At 33.1% G+C, this 18,810-nt stretch overlaps 3 protein-coding genes across 3 annotated transcripts in view; 1 reads left to right on the top strand and 2 right to left on the bottom strand.

Annotated features, from left to right (window-relative positions):
* Positions 1 to 5,542, bottom strand: part of LOC129219842 (ribosomal RNA processing protein 36 homolog) — a 29,413-nt gene extending 23,871 nt beyond the window's left edge. The window contains exons 1-2 of the mRNA XM_054854151.1: positions 5,451 to 5,542; positions 5,219 to 5,360 (exon numbers count right to left, since the gene is read on the bottom strand). Coding sequence (XP_054710126.1) covers positions 5,219 to 5,360; positions 5,451 to 5,470 — 162 coding nt within the window. The 5' untranslated portion in view covers positions 5,471 to 5,542. The remainder of the gene's footprint in view (positions 1 to 5,218; positions 5,361 to 5,450) is intronic.
* A 2,825-nt stretch (positions 5,543 to 8,367) lies between these two features.
* Positions 8,368 to 10,021, bottom strand: LOC129219701 (calreticulin-like). Its single transcript, XM_054853983.1, has one exon. The coding sequence runs from the start codon at positions 9,890 to 9,892 to the stop codon at positions 8,666 to 8,668; it is 1,227 nt and encodes a 408-aa protein (XP_054709958.1). The 5' UTR covers positions 9,893 to 10,021; the 3' UTR covers positions 8,368 to 8,665.
* A 288-nt stretch (positions 10,022 to 10,309) lies between these two features.
* The window catches only part of LOC129221622 (transcription initiation factor IIB-like), a 38,713-nt gene continuing 30,212 nt past the window's right edge, over positions 10,310 to 18,810 (top strand). The window contains exon 1 of the mRNA XM_054856146.1: positions 10,310 to 10,514. Coding sequence (XP_054712121.1) covers positions 10,498 to 10,514 — 17 coding nt within the window. The 5' untranslated portion in view covers positions 10,310 to 10,497. The remainder of the gene's footprint in view (positions 10,515 to 18,810) is intronic.

The following is an 18,810-nucleotide window of genomic DNA, read 5'->3' on the forward strand; positions in this document are numbered from 1 at the left end:
ATTGCCATCTGATTCAATGTTACAAATAAGTATGCTGTTGAGTCAGAAAAAAACTTTTTCTTAAAATCTGATATTCCCTTTTGATCAATGTTTCAAGGAGCAAAAGGGTTTTCCCACGCACAGAGAAGCAAATTAAATGCTGGACATAAAGAGTGAAACTGACAGATATTCGAGTCAAACTTTGAGATATTTTAATTCCACAACTACTGCAGTAAGTTGCATTAGATGTTCTGTGTGCTTACAGCTGCGTTTACCTAAATGGAAGATAAATGTAGTGTGGGAGAGTTGACATTAGCTCACTGTCACAAATTTAGTCATGGAGCACACAAGTTATAAAAAATGTTAATGATTTGTCTGAAGATGAACAAATTTTCCTAAAGCTACGAACTGGATCAGAGCAAGAATTCAAACTATTTGTCTGCATCACAAAATATTTCTGAAAAAGTTTGAATTTCTGCAAAAGGTAATAAAATATTAATCATGACACTTCCTAAAGAAGTTGAAAAACCATTTAAGTGGAATCAATATTTCAGAGAAAAAGTGAATAAAAAAATATCTTGTTAATAATAGGAATAACAGGCTGATTTGATAGATGCTGAATGTTTAATAAAATAATACATTAAAAATTGTTTGTAGGCTCTTTATTCTAGCAAATAATGCAGCTATGTAAACAAATTGGGTAATGAAAATTTTTCGAGAATATTTTGTTTTAAATATATGCATAGCTAAAAAGAAATGTAATAGCCATTAATTTTATTTTTTTAAATGGCAGAACACACTTTTAAGATTGTCCCAAAGGCATTGGTTTTAACGTATATGTGTATTCTAATACAGTAGTTTCTGCATATGAAAGGACTGTTTTGATGAAAAAAAACCCTTTCAGAAGATATTTTTGATCAAGAAATCACAACATTTTCAGAAGGTATTGTTAATCAAAAAACCCCTTTCAGAAGGTATTTTTGGTTCAAAAACTAGTTCCAGTAGGTATTTTTGGTCCAAAAACCCCCTCCAGAAGGTATTTCTGGCTGCACTAGTGTACTATGTAATGAAATTTGTAAAAAAAAAATAACATTTTTGTGATTAAAATAAAAATTAAGGGTATTTCATGTGCAAATTATTGAGATATTTATATTTTTAAATACATTCATTTTTTGATTGTAGTGTGGGAAAATAAATAAATTAATTAAATTAAAAAAAAAGAAAACCAATGAAGCAGATATATATTTTTAAGCTAAAAATATAAAGAACTGAAAAAGCCATTAATTTTATTTCTTTTAATGACAGAACACACATCTAAGATCATCAGGAAAAACGATTTTTTTTTTATTATCATATTCCCTTTGGTTGATATTGACTTTAACGTATTTCATACTTTTAGAAAAAAAAATTACAAAAATAATTTTTTTATACTTTTTAAATATTACGTAGAATTTTTTTATATTTTTTTCTGAAATCCTCATACTATCATTAATATTACTGTAAATTTTCATAAAAATTGGCTGAAAAATAAATGAAATAGAAATTATTTTCAATCAACGTGCAAAATCGTCATAGTTTGGAAAATACGAAAAATTCAAAATTTTGACTGGCTGTAAAATGAAAACTACAGCAGATTGAGAAGAAAAAATTGATGTGGATACTTTTCTACATTAAAGGACTAAACTCACCAAGTTTCATCAAAATCTGAGTCGATGGGTGTCATGGTTTGGTTGAATTGACGTGGAATGACCCTGCGGTCTTGGGGCAAGTGCGGCTTAGGTTAATAATCAGACACCAGGAATATCTGCAAGGGCTGCTGCCATCTGGGTAGCTTGGTAAACGTTATTACTTTGCACTGTGTGTGTTAGATCGCGCTACTTGAATGGTAACTCTATTCCCTCCCTCGTTTCCTAACTTTTCTCATTCCCACTACAGTGCCATGTTGCTATGGTTCGAGTAATCATCGTTTCTTCTGTTTTTGTTCTCACTTTTTCGTGCTTCCAAAACGTAAGTACAACTATTTCATGGCTACTTTTCGTATTTTTAAAGCTGATATTCCTTATTTTTTACCTTAAAATCAATTAATTTTAGGGCTGCACTTGCCCCAGAAAATTATACGACTGGGAAAGTGCGGCCCGAAAAAAAGGGGCAAGAGCAGTCTCGCATTTTTGGGGCTGCACTTTCCCATTAATCTGGCAATGTTCTTTTATGACAGATACAATTTGCTTGCAATGATTTAATGAAGCAATGTAATTAATTTTTAAACCCTGCATCATTGTCTAACTAACAATAAGTGTCACTAGTCTATATTGCTCCAATTTTTTTTATATTTTTAGTAAAAATGGTGCGGAATTACAAAAGAATAACATCAAAAGCTGGCTCCTGCCCGTCGGGAGGAACTTTCTGCTGCTTTAGAAGCGATACGTTCAGGTACCCTAACCAGTAAAGGTGGGAGCTGGCATTTCAAAATATCGCGGGCAACAATACAGGATCATCTGAAAGGTCGGCGTGGAGTGAAGTCCAAAACGATGGGCTGGCCACCTGCAATATCTGTTGCAATAGAACACATGATTGCCGACAATCTGAGGCACTGACGTTACGAGATCCAAGACGATGAAATTGTATCAATCCTTCCAAATCCCTCTTCAGATTGTAGAGGAAGTTTGATATTCCCAGTAATGTTTTCAGAATATAACATAAATTAAATTGTTAATTACTATACTAAGTGTACTTATACAAAAAAATAAGTTCCAGTTCGCCAAAGACATGTTACCTTTTGTCAGTTCTATAGTTACCTTTTGTATTTATAAGTTAATATTTTATAAGTTCGTTGATATTCAAGTTTTAAAGATTATTCCTTGATATGCAAGTTTTGTTTTTGCTTTTTTAAGCTTATTAGCATAATAAAAGTTATCTTTCATGTTTCTTATTTAATTTAAAATAAAAACTTCATAATTTTGTTTAATAACCCATTGTTCCTTGAACGTTCTTCATTTTACATTGACAGGTTTCATAAGGAAAAATGTAATTACTTCCCAATGAATAGGTGAAAATAAAAATAAAAAAATTGTTTTTAATTAGGAAAAAAATCTCTATTGATTGCACTTGCCCCTTATTTTCTCAAACGGTTTTTTAAAAAAATTCAGATAGGTGATGCTCTTGCTCCACTTTTATTGAGAAAGTGCGGCCCTAGAGCATAATAGTTTTTTTAAAACAAATTCACTTTTTTACCTGCAATGATTTTAACAGGCTCATGTCTTGGGAAACACACTAAAACAGGTAACATACGTAATAAAAATTAAAAATTTGTATCAAGTCTTGTAATGTCTAAGCCTTAATAAAGTCGAACTGTACAATTTAAGGGCTGCACTTCCCCGAACTCACCTTAATTGACTTTTTAAAAATCAAACTTGTATTCTCTCAATACTAAATTTTTAATTCCAAAATTAAAAAAAATAATTGCTGCTGTCTAGTCTTTCTTTAAAGATGTTTTCGTTGAATCTAGAATTTCACTCTTAACTGGAGGTGAAACACATAGAGGCAGTTACAAAGATGTGTAATATATAAACATATTCCTTAATCATCGACATTTTAGCATTTTGCAAAAGCTTTTTTTCTAATTTTCGCCTTTTTTCTGAAGGGCTTTTAAACTCAGCTTGAACCCTGGTTGGTGCTGAAGAACTGATTTTAGGAAAGAAATCTTTTCTTTTAGTAATTTCAAGTTGCATGAATTTCTTATATGAATCAAAAATAAGTAATATACATTAGTTGGTGCACAGTCATAAGTCATTTTCTTTTTTTCTGAGCAATGTTTAAAATTTAATTAGGCACTTTTAATATGAATTAAAATTGCTACATTACTAATAATGTTATGAATATAAAACAAGTAAAACAAGAATATTATATTACTTTGTTATATTAATGATGTATTATACGTTATGAAATATAGTAAATAACTTTTTGGTTATTTTTAATAATGAACAAACAAAATTACTATGATTAACATACTTTTTATATTGAAAATAAGTTCAAAAAATAAATATCGAAAATATCATGAGATTTACAAAATAAATATTGGATATATATTGTGAAATATATCGGCAAACCCTGTTACAAATACAGCAAAACAAAAGGAAAAAAATCAGAAGCTACGGCTTGAGAAAGGGGGGGGGGGGGGGGGAACCCACCGACAATTAAAAATTGTTTTCAAATAAGTGGTCAGAAAAAATAGGAAAGGAAATATTTGTACATTTTATAATTAACACGCGCAATAAACAAAATGAAAATAGATACTGAGTACACCTTTTTGAATCTCGCTGAATGAAATTTCTGAACATTTTGCATAATATGAAGTAATTTTGAATTGATTTGAGAGAAAGGGAAATGATTCAAGTTTTGAATTTTTAATTGATTTTACCTTGCTTAAAACATTTATGACTTTTTTCCTGGTAAGTAATCGTAATCGCCTCCATTCTTTTTTAGTGTAGGTAGTAAATGTTCTAAAGATTTATTTTTTTCTCTTTTGAATAAAACTAAAATCAAAGTGATACAATGGTTATTATTTTGAGTACAAACATCCAATTTTTGGTTCCATTAAACTAAATTTCGAAGAAAAAAGAATCAATCATCGAATTTTTCTTGAAATGGTCTCTAAACCTTTCCAGCAGTTCCCTAAGAAATATGAAAAATTCAACAAAATCGGACCGGTAGTTTCCAAGTCTACCCTGGACATACAGATTGTACATGAAATACACCACCAGCTCAGTCAATTCCAGTCAAGGACTCCAATTTGGTGCTACTTAGCACTCTTCAGCCCAGCATAGAAGTGACTGAGCTGGAGGTGGAAAACCTCTTAAGGAAGCCAAGAGTGAACAATTGATACCCAAATCTCACACAAAACTCTCTTTTCATCAACTGTTATGAAACCAGAAACATTTTGATAATTATGATACGTTGCAACAAATGCATAAATATCTGATATTTTCTTATAGCAACTCAGAACACGATGCAACATTTGATCTGTTCTAATTACTATCAATTTTTTTGTCCGGGTGGGGCAAAAGTTAATCTCATATCCTTTACAACCATGATTAGTTTAATTCCATTTAAATGTTCGTCAGCCATGTCGAATTCAGTTACTAAAACGCAAGATCGGGCGTGCCCTCCCCCCACACACTGAACTATTTTTTTCTCTCAAATATTCATATAGAACGTTTTGGGAAAACATTTCTAAAACTACCTTTCTTTTTACTTGGAACACGTCTCGAATGACCGGAACAGGATTTTTAGACGACATTTCTCTTGGTCTGTTTTTATTTAATCGAGTAAAAGTTGGAACATCTTGAAAATCATTCTTCTCACGATTAAATTTCCCCGATTTCCTACAAAAAAAGAAAAAAAAGTAAACGAAGGAAATTAGTTAAGTTAGTAAATATCAATTCAGTTTCTGCAATTACAAACAATGATATTACGTCTTTAAATACGATGTCATCTTCGCATGCTAGAAAATTACAAAATTTTCCCAAAATTCAAAACAAAACAAATCCACATTTGACGGTTAAAGTGAACCGTAAAAGTTATCGTGGCGGCGGTGATGAGCGGTCATTAGGGTGTTTGTATAACATAACCGGTTGACTGCAGGTAACCAGTGTAGAGTTACCGGTAAATGAACATGCCCAAAAGTGGGGAGCATGCCCAAAGAGAGAAAATTTACATCGACGATTTAAAAAGTACGGAGTGCGGAAGTAATCAAACATGAGATGTTCGGATTGTTCTTTTCTATTCGGTACATTTTGAAACAGGGATCGGTAGAGTCCCTTTCGTTTCCATATATAGAGATTCTGAGTACCCATAGTGTGTGTGGGGGGAGGGCACGTCCTTAAGGGGCCAAACGGCGCAAGAAATTGAAAAAAAGCAAGCACTAAGACTTGTTAGCGTTGCAAATATACACTGTTGTCCTGGGGATGGGCCCAACAGATTTTGCAGGGGGGGGGGCAAAATTTAAAGATCTAGGTCTGATAATAGGGACTTTACCGTTTCGACTGCTTTCAGTGGCATCGGTGCCAGCAATCCCTTCTCCCCCCCCCCTACAACTGCTGTAGAAGTACTATTTTAACGAGACATGGATTTTCGGGAGCCAGTAATCGAGGAATTTTTCAACTTATATAAAATCAACTTTCTTTTCTGTTCATATGAAATCGCCATACCTTCATTTTCCCAAAAGTTATGGCACGCGAAAATAAGTGCGTCTACAGAATTCAAGAAATGTTCTTTTCGCCTAGGCTTAGATTCTCAAATGCTCTATACAATTTCAAAGACTACCAGAAACACCTGTAATTCATTTCATTTATTTTTTACTTCTTCAAGAAATGAAGTTGCTTAAAGTTGGCATATATCTAGTCCTGAATTTGACTTCCCCTCGAGCGCAAATGCAGAGATAAGAAAGGGGGTCGAGATGCCCCCCCCCCCCCCTAAGAAACCAAAGATACGCTAAAATGCGTTTTCGGGACTTCAATTTAGAGAAACTACGTGGGGAAGAGTCTAAACTCCCTAACTCTGCTTGAGTATTGCATTTAAGATACATCCTCTCAAGCGTTGATCTAGAGGGGATCATGACCCCATTAAACCTTAAAGTCCGAACATACATTCTGGAGACTTCAGCCCCCACCCCACATAAAATGCACATAAGAATGACGATCTCAGCTAAACCGAAAACAATTTCCTTGGGGAGCCTAGTGGATTGGCAACTGATGAAAGTTCCGGATTATAGATGAACACCAACAAATAACCAGTGATAAAATTTAAGGCATAAAAATAACTATGAAAAAAGGAGTATGGAACAACCATGGCACATTTCTCTCTTACAAAGAAAAATGTAACTGAGCTAAAGGTCATAAAAATTAGAATTTAATCCCTTCATCAGGCGTAGTACAGAATTATGTATGTATATTTTTTTGAAGAAACATTGATCGAGTCGGGAGAGGGGGGGAGGGTAGATAGCTTGGTCAACTCTTTTCCAGACTATGCAAATATCAATATAATTGTTTTCTTTTTTTTTTCATAACTTTATTGAGAACAGTAAGTTTTGTTTTTCAAATTCAAGTTAAAATTGTACATAAAGCAAAAAAGGCAGAGTTCTTCAGACTTAAGAGCGATTCTTCACACAAAACTACAATACTATTCGATGAAAGCTATCTAAAGTTTAAATTTAATATTGTCTTACTCAAAACTCTAAAAAGTCCATTTACATCTCTTTGAATCTACCTCAATTCAAGTGCTTCATATACAGTACAATCTTGATTTGACAATTATCAAGGAAAAGGAAAAAAGTTATCTTTAAATCAAGGAAACCGTTGAATCGAGGAGCAAAGATATTCAATGCAATCAATTCCAGACCAGTGAAATGTATCCTTAATTTGACAAACTTGTTAAATCCGGTATCGTTAAATTGCAGTTCTACTGTAATTATAAAGTCAAACAATTACTAACATCAAACTGTGAAGGAAGACATCAACATAACTCAGCTCACAAATAGAAAAAAAACATGTTTAAAAATTAGGTAATAGAAGAATAAAGTACAATAAAAAAAATTCTTTAAGTAGTAAAAGAATCGATTTTCCCCAGTTGTTATTTTCGACTTGTTTAACCTTCAGAAAAGGAATTACATTTTCTTTTTTCTTCAACATGCTTATGAATCATTAAAATACAATTTTGTATGATTAATTTGTGAGACACAAAACTATCACAGAACACTTCAACAGAGGATTGACAATTTTTATGGCTATTTGTTAGCTAATGAGTTTTTGAAACCTCAAGGCTAGGAATGCAAATTCTGAATGCTGTAATTTAAAGGAGGCATATCCCATATCCAGTTTTGCAGTAAATAAAAGGATTGCTAAGCTTCATATATCATTTTTAGTGTTAAATTTTAATAACAATATAGTTTTAAAATAATTTTAAGAAACATAAATCCATCTAAAGAATGCGAACCTCATCCTTACCACAAACTCGTCATTGCTTCTAAGCACTGTAACAAACAACTTAACAACTTGTGAAAATGAAATGATACACTAAGTATGAGTCTTTTCTTCAGAAAGTAAAAAGAGGTTGACAAATTTGAAAATTCATGAATCTCTTTTCATGAAATGATGAAGAGACTCACTCCATCTAGCAGCTGCTGCTCCATGTTATCACTTTAACTTACATAGTCCCAATTTACTATATTTGTATTTTAGTTCTAACTTTACTTCATACATATATGTTTAAACTTGCATGACCCAATATAATGCTTAAAAATATGCAAAATGAAATTTTTAATAAAACTCTATTCATTTGGCATTTTAAGACTTATGTCTAAAGTTGCTCATTTTAAGATGCACATAAATCAAATTCTGAGAAAACAATTTATTGAAAAACTGAAAAATTTGATCAATTACAAAAACAACATTTATAAATCTATTACACAACACCTTTATAAAATGTACCCAAACATGCACTTATGAAATTGAATGTATTTATGAATGTTGAAGGATTTGTATGCAGAGGTACATTTTAAACTTGTTCCCACATAAAAGGACGAATGCACACACTGTAATTGAAAAGGAATCAACATTGAAAATGCATATGATCAAATAGAACCTACATAATATTGAGTAGAAATTGTTTTTAAGTTATTTTAATTGTGTAGCTAAAGTTCATCGTGGGTATCAGTTTCTGTTGTCTCATCAGTCGAGTCAGAAGCATCAGTTTCTTCTAATTCATTTTCCTCGTCGTCATCATCATCATCCTCTTCTTCGCTGGTCTTGGCCTCGGCAGCTTTACGCTCTTCTTCCTCTTGCTTTTCCTTCATTTTCTTCTCTGCTTCTTTGATAGCACCCCATGTATCTCTTCCATGCTTCTCTGCTTCAGTTTCGTCATCAGTGATCAGGAAATTGTCGAATATTGTGCCTGATTTCACCTGCCACAAATCGAGTGCCACTGCACATATTTCGTCATATTTGTAGAGACTGGCATCGGCAACGTATTCAGGATTGTCGATCTCAGGATGGATCCATGGACCTTTGTAGTTAGGATTGTCAAGAAGTCGTGGTTTCCACTCGCCTTTGAATGCAGGGTTGTTGATCTGCGGGGGCTCCCATTCCCCATCCATCTCATCATCCCAATCTTCTGGTTTAACTGCATCAGGATCGGGAATATATTCGGGTTGATCCCAATCTTCTGGCTTCTTGTCCTCTGGGTCTTCAATTTTAGGGTTGTCATCCCAATCCTCAGGCTTCTTGGCTTCAGGGTCCTTGATTTTCTTTGGAGGCAAGAAATCCCAATCTTTTTCTAGCTCCCCGCTTTCAACCTTCTCGTTATCGATTTTGACAACATAAGTATTATCTGGCTTGATGATGAAAGTATACAGATGAGTGTATTGATCGTCCTTGCATCGGATTTCTTTGTTGATCAATAAATTTTTGCCTTTGTAGGTGAAGATGGCATGCACTTTTTTTGTTCCAGGACCACAGATGTCAGGACCAAACATGATTAAATAAGGCGAATCTCCATGAAGATCTTTTGGATCCAGGCTACAGTCAAATATTTTCAAATAGCCTCCTCCGCAATCGATGTTCTGTTCGTGCTTTACCGAGAATTGCACAACTAAAGTTTTATCTTTGTTGCTAAAAGGTTCGAATTTTGTAGACAGACCATAAAACCTAGCGTCTTGAGAAGTTTGTACTCCTTTGCTTATTTCAGGATCACCATAAAATTTTCCATGGGTCAAGACAAAGTTGCCCCACTCTTTGCCGGAATGTTCGGATTGAGTCCATCTTCCCTCCCAAGCATCGCCATCATTGAATTCTTCTTTGAAATATATTTTGGCACTAACATGAGAAGAAATTAAAAGTAACGCTGATAAAATGTACAGCATAGTTCCTTTCGGAGAATGAGACGGAATCACAGTACGAATTTTACTTAATAACTAATGAGACACAAGAATTAAATGCCGGCTACGCGACACCAAGCACGATGAACAATCCAGAACGAAGCGTCAGCATTAGATGAAGCAGTTACAGTTTAAAGATAGTCAGAACAAGTTTTTAAAACAACAGTTATGAAAACTTTCAAAGATTCAAAAATTGAAATTTTTATATTCTTATTAATTTATGTATCATTTATCACACAGGGTGACTCAAGCGAAATACTTTTATTCGGAGAATTTACATGAATCATCTTGCGGTTAAGCAAGTTTCTAACTTAAAGCGCCATCTAGGTACAGAATTGTTAACTGAATAAAAGTAAAGTGTGGAACTGTTTTGCAAGAAGCAAGTTTTCAGTTTTCCTTTGATGATTTTTTGGTTGTTCGGCTGACATGCAATTGGGATGTTGCAATAATAAACAATAGAGAATTGTCGTGCTTGCTTCATTATTCAGTAGCTAATAGTAGTGAGCTTTGTTAAGGGACCGTTTAAAAACTTCCTTAATTATTTTATTCGTTTTATTGGAAAACAATAAAACCAAAATAATCATACACGTATGGCGTCAAGTTCGAAGTAAGTTATGAAATATAATAATTTATTACTTATGAGTATTTGTCCTCAATGAAGCGATTCGTTGCGTGGAAATTTTTTTGAATGAATCGTTTTTCAATAATGCAGTATATGTTTAAGAAATTCGGACTTGAATTCAAAATGCCCAGCGTTGCACAATATTTCGAAACAAGGCAACATATATTTTAATGCATGCTTCAAGTCCTATTAATCAACAGCCTGACACAGCAGTTGGCTTCTAAGAAGAATTTTACTTTTCTATTGTGTTTTACATTTTTAGACAGGCTAAAATTTCTTTAGCGAATAATTTGTTAAAATGCATGATCCATCAAAGTAGTGATGAACTTGAAAGCGTGCAAAAATTTTCCATTTTCTTGTGTTATTGTTTAGGTTTGCATATAAAAGTTATGCAAATCATTTGTTAGAAGTTTTATACTGCATGAAGCGCATGTACTAACATTGGCACTTTTGGTTTTGTAGCCATCATTTTAATTAATAATCAACAATATTGTGGTCTTATATGAAGTTTAAAGAAAGTGTAGAAACATTCAAGGTTGGCATATAATTATAAAGGGGTCGATGCAGATGTATATTGGGTTTGCTTTATGGCCCCTTTACAATATTCGAAATCATAAAAGTGACCACTTCCGAAAATTTCACATCTTAAAATTAGACCTTTCACGAAATTTCCCAATATCCTGTCGGGGTGTTTCTGATCCGAAAATTTTGGGTTGTCATTTCTGTAGAATTTTGGATGACAACACATTTGAAAACTCAAAAATTATTTTTAAAAAATAACTTTTAAAATATTCTTCCCCCAATCATTTTGATTTTTGTATCAAGAGCACCCATACCCAGTAAGCAAAATATCTTGCCTCAGTATTGCATAAAGGTTGACATGCAAGAAAAATCATCTTGCATTAATGCTGCCTCAATGTTGTTATGTTACTCCATTTATGCTGTCAGCAGGCTGCCACAATATTGACTGACAAGGTGTACGCAGCATAATATCGGGAAAATATCAAGGTAGGCTGCTTTTGTAATATTGCATACGTATTGATATGACAGGATAATATCAAGATGTTGTCATGACAGCACGAAATCAAGGTCTATGCAAGATGATCTTGCTTTTGTAATCCTGCATACGTATTGATATGACAGGATAATATCAAGATGTTGTCATGACAGCATGAAATCAAGGTCTAGGCAAGATGATCTTGCTTTTGTAATATTGCATACTGTTTCATGTTATATAGTCTTAAAATATTTAGTAAAGAGATACTTAAACTCCTATAGTACAAAGCCTACTAAATCTGTGAATTTATTTACATCTCTGGAATACAGGAATGTTGCCACTCAGGCATAACTAATAACACGTAACATCCTTCCCTTTTTACAGAACTTTCAAACAGTTATTTTCCCCCTCAAAATAAAATCACAACACAATATTATACTAGAATCAAAAAATTTTTTAAAACGTCACAAAAGTTCTCTCTTCAAAATTAAAGAAAAAAACTTAAAAAATCACTAAGCAGAATAAGGTAAATTTCTGAGAGAGAGAAAAAAAAATTAAAGAAAAGTAGCAGTTCTAGTCTTTGTATCTTGATGGCAATTTCACAACGCGTCCTGATTTTGTTTTATATTCTGTATTGTCTCTTTTTGAATCAGTACCCATTTTTTGTAGTAAAGATGGTATACAAGTTTTATTTTTTGTATTTATATTTTCTGTTGGTACACTTTCTGGTATCTGCTTGGTTGGCGTATTTGATATTGGTGTCTCGAATTTTTTTTTCGTGTGTGTTGTTTTGGGTATTCCTCGAATAAACCTTCTATTTCTGACATATTTTTGTCCATTATCCGTGGTGACCTCTAATCTTCTAGGTGTTAAAGTCTTTGTAACCACAGCTTTCTTCCAGGTATCATTTTTCTTTTGAGGCTGCATGTACACTATATCTCCATACTGAAATTCAGGCAGAACAGATTTCTTGTAATCAGCTTCAGACTTCCTCTGTCTTAGATCTTCTTTACGATGAGTAATTTCAGGATAGGAATTGAAAGATGGCTTAAATAAATTATTTGTAGTGGGTACTAGAGTCCTTGTCCTTTTTCCAAGAAGTAACTGTGCTGGGCTTTTTGAAATGTTTTCAATTGGAGTATTCCTATAATTCAATAGACCTAAGTAGGGATCTTCTTTTGCAAAGAGACTCCTTTTCATAATCCTCTTCACAATTTTTACGGCAGATTCAACTTGACCATTTGATTTACTATTGTATGGACTGGTCTGCTTGTGTTTAATATCCCAAGCTTCACAAAATTTGTCAAATTCAGAAGATTTCAGCTGTGAATCATTTCCAGTTACAACTATTTCTGGTATACCATATCTTGCAAAATGATGTTTGACTTTTCCTATAACAGTTGTTGATGTCGTGTCTGGTAGATAATCCACTTCTATAAATTGACTAAAATAGTCCACAGTAACTAAGTAATTTCTATCTCGTAAAACAAATAAATCAATTCCAACTTTCTGAAAAGGTCTTTCTGCTACTTCATGCCACTTTATTGCTTCTTGAGGTCTACGATCACTATATGATAAGCATGTATGGCATCCACTTATGAATTGTCTAATTTCAGATGACATACCAGGCCAAAAAATAAGCTCTCTTGCTCTTCTTAAGCATGAATTAATACCTTGGTGTCCTAGATGAATTTTGTCTTTCATTTCTCTTCTCATCGCTTTTGGAATTACTATTCTTTCTCCTCTTACTACAACACCTTCTTGAATTCCAATTTCATCTCTATAGTCAAAATAATTTCTTATATTTGGAGGAACATCAATTTTGTCCTCTGGCCATCCTTTTGTAATCATTTCTTTTAAAGCGAGAATTTCTTCATCTTTATTTGATTCATCTTGTATTTTCTCTAAACAGGTTCCTTTAATTGGCAGAGTGTGAACACTGCAAACTATATCAATTTTCTTATTGTCCTGTTCTGTTGTATTCAGTGGCGCCCTAGACAAAGTATCTGACACAAGGCTTTGTGTTCCGGGCTTGTAGACTAAATCAAAATTGTAACGTTGAGCTCTAAGTAACATACTCTGCAAGCGCTTCGGTGCCTTGTGTAAGGGTTTCTTTCTAATAGCTTCTAAAGGTTTGTGGTCATTGTATACAGTTATTTTTCTTCCATATACATAATGGTGAAATTTTTCTAAACTCCATATAACAGCTAACATTTCTTTTTCAATTTGAGCATAGTTACGCTCCGCAGCATTTAGTGTTCTACTTGCATAGGCAATTGTACCCGAGTCTTGCATTAATACTGCACCAAGCCCAAATTGGCTTGCATCACATTCTACTTGAACAGGTTTTGTAAAATCAAAAATTTTCAAAGTTGGTGCTTCTGTGAGTAGACTCTTCAGCTTCATTAGGGCTGCATCTTGTTTCTCTGTCCAATTCCATGGAATATCATTCTTTAAAAGAGTATACAATGGTTCACTAATAGTAGCATAATCTTTTAGAAACTTCATCTGATAATTACACATTCCCAAGAATCGTTTCAATTCTTCTTTATTATTAGGCTTTTTAAGATCAATAATTGCTTGAATTTTCTTTACATCAGGTTTCACGCCTTCTTTGGAGATTTTGTGACCCATAAAAATAATTTCATCACATTGCAGTTCCATTTTTTCCTTATTGAGCTTCACATTCAGATCTTTGCATCTCTGTAGAAAAAGTTGTACATTTTCATCATGTTCTTTTCTGTCTTTTCCAAAAATTACTACATCATCAGCAATATTGATGAGTCCAGGAAGACCTTCAAATGACTGTTTCATCTTAATTTGGAAAATTTCCGAAGCTACATTCAAGCCAAAAGGCAAGCGCAGAAAACAATATCGTCCAAAAATAGTTTGGAATGTTGTTAGTATACTTGATGCTTCATCAAGAGAAATGTGCCAGTAGCCATTCTGCAAATCAAATTTGCTAAAAACTGTAGCACCATTTAATTCATGTAGCACTTCTTCTAAACTAGGCATAATATATCTTGGTCTTTTAAGAGCTTTATTCAATTCAAGCGGATTTAAACAAATTCTCAACTTACCGTTTGGTTTTTCTACACAGACAATGTTACTAGTCCAAGAAGTTGGTTCAGTTATTTTCCGGATAATTCCTTTTTCTTCAAGTTGGTCCAGTTCCTTTTTAAGTTTATCTCGCAAAGCAATAGGCACTCTGTGTACAGGCATAGTAGAAGGTGAGATATTAGGGTCAGTCTGTAGATGAACAATACCAGGCAAGTCTCCAATTCCTTCAGAAAATATATTATTATAATCAGTTATGTTTACTATGTTTACAGACTGGAATTCTTTCTCTTGGATCGTAATCAATTTCATAGCTTGAATAGCCTTCAACCCTAGAAGTGGTTGTATATGTTCCTTGTCAACAATAGTAAACTCAATATTATACCTTTTGTTGTTCTTCGGATTGATTACATGTTCACGATGAACTCCAACTGGTTCTAAAGTACTACCGTTCCACATCTTTAGAACTTTATGACATGGATCTATGCCAGTAGCATAATGTTTGGGCAAAATATTTACTGTAGCTCCAGTGTCTACCTGAAAAGTTACTTCTTTTCCATTAATTAACATCAGACATTTTATGTCTTTACCTTTGTCTTCAACTTTATTCACCCATTCTTCACTCTCGTGATCTGAATCTAAATGATGAATACTTTCTTTCTTCATTTTGAATGATGATACACATTTTTTTGCAAAATGGTTCTTCTTTTTACATTTCGAACATGTTTTTCCCCAAGCTGGACAAAGTTCTTTCACAAATTTATGCTTTTTACCACAAAACTTACATGATTTTTCTTGTTTCTCGCTTTCAAAAAACTTTTTAGCTTCAAATTTTTTATTTTGCTGAATTTTGTTCACTATTTCTGGATGAAATTCTTTTCGTTTACTTTGTGCATATTCTGCAGCTCTGCAAGTATCGATGCATTTCTCTAAGGTTAATGTTCTTTCTCTCAAAAGTAGTTCTTGTAACTGGGAGTCCTTTAAACCTAAAATAATTCTATCTCGAAGTAAAGAATCAATACAGTCTTCACAATAATTGCAAGTTTTGATTAACACTCTTATGGCAGATAAAAATTCATCAAATGTTTCACCATCTCCTTGTTTTCTATTATTGAACATAAATCTTTCATATGTTTCATTAATTTCACCGACTACATATTCATCGAACTTGTCAATTATTTCTTCAGTTGTTCTTGCTTCATCATCTGTCGAAAACGAAAAACCATTGTATCTTTGTAATGCAGCGTCACCCAGTGTATGTAATAATAGCGCAACTTGATACTTCATAGTCTGCTTTTCTAAATTGGTAAGAATCGCATAATTCATCCATTTTTGCTTGAACAACTTCCATCTTGTGCATAGATCACTATCGAACAACAACGGTTCAGGAGCTTTGATAATAGGCTTAGCAGCGTCCGTGCTCATTGCGGCTAATTAGAATTTCGATCTAAGTAACTTCTTCAAAGTTATTTAAGAGAATAATAATTTACTTATTTTTCCAGCTGCCACCATGTTTCATTTTATATAGTCTTAAAATATTTAGTAAAGAGATACTTAAACTCCTATAGTACAAAGCCTACTAAATCTGTGAATTTATTTACATCTCTGGAATACAGGAATGTTGCCACTCAGGCATAACTAATAACACGTAACACATACGTATTGATATGACAGGAAAATGTCAGGATACATTTATTGTGCGATAAGATTTTGTCAATGAAGTTATCGCACCGATGACTAATTTAATTAGTACATTTTTAGTTGCAGAGTGTAATTGGAGTCCTTTTCAGAAATCAATACCTGTATTTGAAATTATGTCTTTATTTCCTCCTTGGTGATATGATACAGTGGTATCCTAGGCGAGATATTTACATATGAAATATGATATTGCAAAAATAAGTTCTCTCGAAGCATATATAGATATGTAAAACAGGCAAAACCATTATTTGTAAATTTGCATTATGACAAATGAATCATTTATGCAATCGAAGTTACAGTTATTAAAACTTAAGGTTTGCAGATAAAGTTTACAGTTATAAAATGCCTATTCGAGAGCATGGCAGCAAGCAGCCGACCTGGCTGACTATGAAACTAAAATACGGCGCCTTAAAAATAAGAGAGAGAGCAACTGAGCTGCAGAAGCAACATATATAGTCAGCCAGAGTCTGCATGTGAAATGCACATTGGCGGCCAATCAAATGGATAAGGAACTTCGTCATTTCATGACGTAAGGCACGCACGTGTCTAAGATCGGGAAATACGTTACATACATTGAAATTAGCATTTGTGACTTTGCAAGATGAAAGAAAATGGGGATTTAAGTAATGCCAAATATATCAAAATAAACGTGAATTATTGATAATATTATTTGGAATTCCCAACAACATTGATATGACAGTATGAAATCAGCACGTTTGCAAGGTGTTTTATCTATTTATTTATTTGTATTATTTTCACTTTAAACTCGAGATTAAATTCCATTCTTTAATTATTTCTGTTATTCTTCAAGATAGTTTTCTAGCCTAAGAATATTTCCTTAAAGCTGACATCTGATTGGAAATTCATATAAAGGTATTAATAGTACTCACAATTTAATTTAAAAAATGAAAGTTTCTTCGTTTTGCGTAATAATACTTGACTTATTTTTTAAATTCATGCTTCTAATTGTATTATAAAGACATAAAATGCCTAGTTAGGAATAATTGCGGAAGTTTTTATAACTCATTTAAGAGTAAAGAAAGCAAAATAATAAATAAGTAAATACAATAAAGTACATTTCCAAATGGATGTCAGCATTGAAAATATCCCATGGATAAAACACATGAATTTATCTTAAAGAATAACATAAATAACCATTGAATAAAATTAATCTTACTCATGAGATTGAAGTGATAATACAAAATTCTGGGCTTCATGTCCTTTTGTTTCAAAGTCTAGGGACGAAAAAAGTTATTTTCGGCCATTTCTAACATTGATTGCACATCGTCTGCGATATGACTTGTTTAGCACTATATTAATAAACAAATGCAGTTATCAGTCATTCATAAGTTATTCCTAAAACAATACTATTCCACACTAATAACTAAGCAACCAACTTAACGAAGCCTAAAGAACGCAACGCCAACGCCACGTGCAGCTCCTCTGAACTTACTGAATCGTAAGTCGAAGGAGGAAGATGTGCTAGCAATGCAAGCGACGCTGGGTAGAAAGAACTGTGCGCATGCGCAAGTATCAACGAAGGTCCACCTGTTCTATTGTGTACTAATTACCTTGACGGCGATAGCATGAAATCAATACATCTTGACGGCATAAACATGTATGCAATGTTGTTATTGTAAGGTAATATCAATATTGATATTTTAAGATGAATGCAATGTTGCATACGTGTTGTTATTGTAATATTGCTTTTTAATCTTTATGCAGTATGAAACACGTCAATATTGACGCCGTCAGTATAATATCAAGATCTGTCAAGATTGATGCAAGAAATTTTGCTAGTAGGGTAGGGGGTAAGTGGGGGCTCAAGCCCCCCCCCCTTAGAAATTAGAACTTTCTTGCTTTTAGTCCTTTTTCTTTGCAAAAATGAAAAAAGCATTTCTTCTCCAGCCATTAATGAATAAGTTATTAAAAATGTCAAACTTTAATAACTCTAATCTATACTGAAATTAGTTTAAATGGGGAAAATATCTGAGTCCTTTAAAATTTTGCATTTGGGCGCCCATGTTTTGTATGCCTATTTGAAGAGTTTTTATGGAGAAGGGGGGGGGGGGACAATGTTCCTCATAGTTTCTGAACCCCGAATTCATGTGCGAAAAGATTTTTTTATCACTTTTAAGCTCAATCAATTTGTCTGAAAGCAAAATATGATTTAAAAAAAAAAAAACCTCTAGTTTCCAATTTATTCCTCTTTTATGACAAAGCAATAACTAGATCAGACTTGTGAAAGGTTCCTTTTCCATATGAATAGATTTTTTTCCAAATAAATATTGATTTTAAAAATACATAAAATTATTTTTTGCTCATACTTATAGAAAATATTTATAATTGATTTTTTTCACAAAATCTGAACCTAAAAATAAATTTCTGGATCAACCCCTGTTATGTACAAAGGGAAAAATATGAATTTAATAGCTAATATTGTCGAATCTTGTTAAAAAGTAAATTAAAGCCATTTTCTATATTAATTAGGATATTGGTGCTGCATCTTTGTTGGAAGCATGGAAAGCA

The sequence above is a fragment of the Uloborus diversus genome, chromosome 4, assembly GCF_026930045.1.
Source record: "Uloborus diversus isolate 005 chromosome 4, Udiv.v.3.1, whole genome shotgun sequence".
Taxonomy (NCBI): domain Eukaryota; kingdom Metazoa; phylum Arthropoda; class Arachnida; order Araneae; family Uloboridae; genus Uloborus; species Uloborus diversus.